General features: G+C 38.8%; 1 protein-coding gene across 1 annotated transcript; it reads right to left on the bottom strand.

The window, feature by feature from the left end:
* Positions 1–3,868: 3,868 nt before the first annotated feature.
* On the bottom strand, positions 3,869–5,617 carry LOC118326252 (actin, muscle-like; the record flags this gene model as incomplete). Its single annotated transcript, XM_035659217.1, is given in 3 exon segments — positions 3,869–4,459; positions 5,117–5,298; positions 5,410–5,617. Coding segments are annotated over 3 exon segments (534 nt in total), but the record flags the coding sequence as incomplete, so codon positions are not given.
* Between the last annotated feature and the right edge of the window lie 87 nt (positions 5,618–5,704).

The following is a 5,704-nucleotide window of genomic DNA, read 5'->3' as shown; positions in this document are numbered from 1 at the left end:
CAGCACATTACATCATTGTTCTGTTCACCAGAGGAGATGATCTGAACAATCAGTCAATGGAAAGCTACATTGAAGAAGACTGTGATGACTTTGTCAAAAACCTAATTAAAGAGTGTGGAGGGAGATACCATGTCTTTAACAATAAAGATCAGACAAACCGTGGACAAGTCAGAGAGCTGCTGACCAAGATTGACACAATGGTGAGAAATAATGGTGGTGGCTGCTACAACACGGTAAAATATATTCAGAAGAAAATAGAAGAGATAGAAAAAGAGGGGGAGGAATCTAAAAGAAAATATGAGGAAAAAATCAAAGCACTGGAAAGAAAAATAGAAGAGGAATCTAAAAGAAAACAGGAAGAAATGGAAGCACTGAAAATAAAAATAGAAGAGGAATCTAAAAGAAAACATGAGGAAGAAATGGAAGAACTGAAAAGAAAAATAGAAGAGGAATCTAAAATAAAACAGGAAGAAGAAATCAAAGCACTGAAAGTAGCAGACTCTAACAACAAACAAACAATGGAAGATGGAAAGAAGGAAAAACACAAAAAAGAAAAAAATGAGAAACATAAAAAGAAATGTACCATCCTATGAAAATGCTGCCCAATGCCTGTATTTGTCTGTATTCATATGATTCATTAAAAACTGATTTATTGGTCATGTATACATGTAATCAGGTTTCTTATTGGCTTTTTACATTTATCTGTAGTAACAGTAAATACTTCAGACAGGAATGTCTATCTACAAGTATCACTCATTGAGATACATCCTCATAATGAAATTATTAGTAAGTACTACAAGTCAAAATTAGTCAGTTAACAGATTAACAGTTAGATTCAGAAACATTGTAAGGAGAAAGTGCACACACACTCTCACACAAAAAATATACTGTTTGTAAAGCATGGCTCTAAAGTTAGTTAGGGGAGAATCTTCATTATTGACATGCTGTATGTAAATGAGATGGTTTCATATGTATGTATATGTATATGTATTGAAACAGACTTTTAATAAAGACAAAAAATGTGACCTTTGTGTTGTCAGTGCTCTGTTCACAGGCCTCTGTCTGCTTGCAAACGTGTCTTTACTGTAAGTATTTAACCAAGAGCTCCTGTTCCTTCTCTGTGACTGAGACACACTGAAAAGGAAAGCAGAACTTGTGTTATATTATCATAAAATACATGCTACACAGTTTAACTATTAATGCATATTTATTTTTATTCAATATATTTTATTACAGCTTCTTCTTTACCATTCAGGCCTGTCAGTTATCTTCAGCAGCACACACTGCTAACAAACAAACCACAGCCACCTGAGACAAGTTTCCTTAGGAAATATGTTTGTAGTTTCCACGGCAACCTTCAAATATTACACTTGATGTGAGAGTTTTGTCTGTTGTTGTGGTCACATTAGCTGTCATCTAGTTTCATTTCTTTGACATTAACAAATGTTTTTTCCCAGGCCAGTGACGTGACTATATATATATATATATGCGTGTCCCCCTTTAAGGCGGTTTGACATTGACACATCTGCACATATTCTCACAGACACTAAAACAGGAAGGACAGTAAGCAGAAACACTGAGGTCAGAAGTTCAGATACAGAGGACATGATCTTTGTGTTGTCAACATGTGGTTGAAAACGTGTCTCTGCAGCATGTAGCTAACCAAGAGTTATTTTGTGGTCATATAAAGGCTGGAAACTGACTGCATTCTGCCCATTTTACCAGGTTAAGTTCATGAAGGCAGACAAGGTATTACAAACAGACATGTTTCTGGATCCTGGCAGTTCAACAACTTTCTATTCAGATCACCTAAAGTTATTAACATTATTTCAATGTGAGAGAGCCATGTTTCACAATCTGCCTCATGACTGAGTTTAGGACATTTCCCAGAGAAGAGAGGAAACAGTGAGTGAGAACTTGTGTCTTCCTTTTTCACAATGTGTTCAATGACAACTGTTTGTATTTCAGGCGGGTTCCAGTCATTTCCTGAGAGAGAAACAGTTCTTCTGGTATTTGAAGTTGTCTGTGTAGGATTTGTAGGAGGCAGCGTCTCCTGCTGGTCCGACTCAGAAACCTCAGGTTGTGTTGGTTCCATTATTTGAACTGATGGCTCCTTTTCTTTTCTAGGTCTTTGGTTCATCGTTCGTCTTTTAACACCTTTTCAAAAAGTGTTCCACTCCTTTGTAGCAGTGTATTTATTTGCAAGTGCTTTCCGAATTACTTATTGCCAGATAGGTTTTCAGATTCAAGGAATTTGCCCTGGGAAATTGGTGCATTACCATGAACAAAGACAAACATAAATAAAAATAGAGACAAAGTCAAAAGAGTCACTATATACAAATATTTAAAGAAAAACTATATATACAATGCAACCATTATTTAAATAAATGAATGAAAAGCTGTACAGTTTACAGGAATGTGCAAAATATTGACATATAATGATAACCAAGGTTTAAGTGCATTAATCACATAGTAAGTAACCTTTGACACATCTTGTGACGGGTGTATATAAGCCAACAGTTCACTAAAGCCTCTGCAGCAGTACTGAGAAATATTAATAATATGAATATTTTCTTTACAGACCCATGTATCTTTTTTCTTGTGTTTTTGTATTAGTAACACCATTGATAATTACAGAACAGGTATATCCAGTTTTACAGTCAAAATATTTGTATGGTTTCTTATTACGTGCATATTAGTAGCATAGTAGCTTATTTATTACTCATTATAAAGCACTTCTTAACCTTTTATTGCTCTGATAGGTTGTAGGTCTATCCTACATCATCTTTAACTTGCATTATCTGTGGGGTCCCACATGGTTCAATTTTATGTCCACGATCTATATGCTTCCATTTGGTCAAACTATACCTTCCCCCTGAGACCTGCTGACCCAAGAAGCCTAGCTGCTGTTTCAGATTCTCAGTTTCTCTCTACCTTAAACCAAAAGTCACTCTCTAACCTCCAACTGGTTTAGAATGCAGCAGCTTGACTTCTTACTGGTTTTACTGGTTTCAAAAGACGATATCACATCACTCTGGTCCTGCTTCTCTCTGTTGGTTTTAGAATTGAATTTAAGATTTTACTGGTCACTTATAAAGCACACCTGGGTCTGGCTTTAAGCTATGTGGCAGAAATGTTGACTCCTTCTGAGCCTCAGGTCCTCAGCTGGGTCCCTCTGGTTGTTCTAGTGTCAAGGTTTAAGTCTAAAGGTGACCAAGCTTTTGTAATCAGGACCCCTTGGCTTTGGAACGACCTGCTTGAGGGGGTTATGTTTGTGTAATTAGTGACTTCTTTTCAATCACTTCTTATAACTCATTTTTATAGACTTGCCTTCATGTGATGTTGTCTTTTTATTTTAATTCTATTTTATCTTATTGTTAGTTTTCTGGCATTGTTTTAGTTTGTGTTTTGGAGCCTTTAACAGTGTCCCTTGGAAAGGGAAGGTTCCAGAATAATTTGCATTTGTGAATTGTTTGTAGATGCCGGGCTACAATTATGTCTCCAACATCCTGGAATTAACAGACATGTTCCTTTAGCAAAGCTACTGCTGCTTTAAACTAGACGTTTGGTCTAGGATTAGCACTGTTGAATATCAGCTCAACACACTGACAAAACACAGTTTAAACCAACAAACAAGAGGGCAGAGTATTAGCCCAAATAACTGAAAGATGGTCATAACATTTGCATCACTTCTCAGACAGCTAGACAGTAAAAACACTGGAGAGATTTTAGTGGGAAAAAGTTAAATGTAATTATAAAACTGATTTGCTTTGATCGAAAGCCTTTTGTCCACTGTTGGCGTCTGTAGAGCTGAGGAAAAAAAACATTTAAATGTGTGAAACTGGAGTAGTAAATGACAGAGAAGCTGTAAACATCAAAAGTTGGCATTTTATTGTTAAGTAAACACTCGTGGAGAGCAACGATACAGCTCAACTCAGTGAATGGACAGAACGGACGAGGAGGAAAGCAGAATATTGATATGCAATAATGCACGAGATAAGGAAAACATGGGTAGAAAGATGTTGAGTGATAATACTGTTTGTTTTTTTTGACTATAGTTTATCACCAGAAGGGAGAGCTGCGAGCAGAGTTACGGGAACATGTTCAGAGCTGTTGGACGTTGGAGGTTCAGTAAGCTGCTGACGATCTGTCGAGCTGAGACATTAAAATGTAAACAGCCGTGTGATCCATCTTGTACGTGGCATCTTTGAGTCTGTTCACAAGATGAACCAGAGACATTTCTAGTTGGATGGAACAGTTGAAAAGCTTGTGAACCTCCCCGCTGGGGCAGAGGAGGAGGCGGTCGTGGAGCTTTCTAGAAGCACTTGCGGTGGACGATGGCGGGGCCGGACTCATCGTACTCCTGCTTGCTGATCCACATCTGCTGGAAGGTGGACAGGGAGGCCAGGATGGAGCCGCCGATCCATACGGAGTACTTCCTCTCTGGGGGAGCGATGATCTGGAGGTAAGAGAAGGAGCAGCGATAGTTAAGTTTTCCGTGCATAAATATTGGACAGGTTTTATTTTATTCCGAGGGCAGAGAAGGTAGAGTAGTTCATCATTAACACATCAGGGTCTGAAAACTGCAGTTTTGATCATTTAAGGCATTTAAAGAAAATTTGTTTCATTAGCATGTTTGCAAGTATAGTCAGAGCTGTTTTTACCATCAATGCTTTTAGTTTAGTTTTGCTCTGAGCAGCTTTTTGTAGTGCTTCATGGTAGAAAAATAAAATTAAGGTTTTTTGGAGTAGTGTAGCATGAACATACTACACACAACTTTCTTAAATCACATGGTGTGGAATTAGGACAGCTTTAAGTTTTTTAATATCCAAATGATAGAGATTTTTTAAAAAGTTGAATATAATAATTTGGCTTTAAACTGAATTTTCAGAAATGGGGTCTGTTCTCTGAAAGTTTACAGATACGATTTTCTGAAATCTAAAATTACCAAGTTTGTCCACTGGGGGGCAGCAGTACATCAGACTAAGTCATACCTCCAAAGTTAGACCTGCAGGCAGACTGAAATAAGTTTGATCAAGGCTCTACCGGGTCCTTTTTGAAAAAGGAGGCTTGAAGTTGTCATTCATTGATCTGCTAGAACAAAATAAAACTGCACCTTGATTTTCATGGTGGGTGGGGCCAGGGCGGTGATTTCCTTCTGCATACGGTCCGCGATGCCGGGGTACATGGTGGTGCCACCAGACAGCACAGTGTTGGCGTACAGGTCCTTACGGATGTCCACGTCGCACTTCATGATGCTGTTGTAGGTTGTCTCGTGGATGCCAGCAGACTCCATTCCTGAAAGCACAGAACCAGAATTCAACTGTTGATTTAGCTCGCCCGACCAAGCTGACCAAAAACTCAGGCAGCAATCTAACTATTCAGGTCATTCATTGAAACGTTACCCACCGATGAATGAAGGCTGGAAGAGCGTCTCTGGGCAGCGGAACCTCTCGTTCCCAATGGTGATGACCTGTCCGTCAGGAAGCTCGTAGCTCTTCTCCAGGGAAGAAGAGGAAGCTGCCGTCTGCATCTCCTGCTCGAAGTCCAGAGCCACGTAGCAGAGCTTCTCCTTGATGTCACGCACAATCTCACGCTCAGCTGGAGTTCAAGAAAATTTAACAAGTCAGACACAAAAACGTGTTAGAAATATTCAGAAGGTAGAAACGCCTGCAGCAGCTTCATTTTTGCAGTTAAAGCCGAG

The sequence above is a fragment of the Morone saxatilis genome, unplaced genomic scaffold (genome assembly GCF_004916995.1).
Source record: "Morone saxatilis isolate NCDOM2014 unplaced genomic scaffold, NCSU_SB_2.0 Contig16, whole genome shotgun sequence".
Lineage (NCBI taxonomy): Eukaryota > Metazoa > Chordata > Actinopteri > Moronidae > Morone > Morone saxatilis.
The sequence above is the reverse complement of the archived record's forward strand: the minus strand, read 5'-3'. Positions and strand labels throughout refer to the sequence as shown.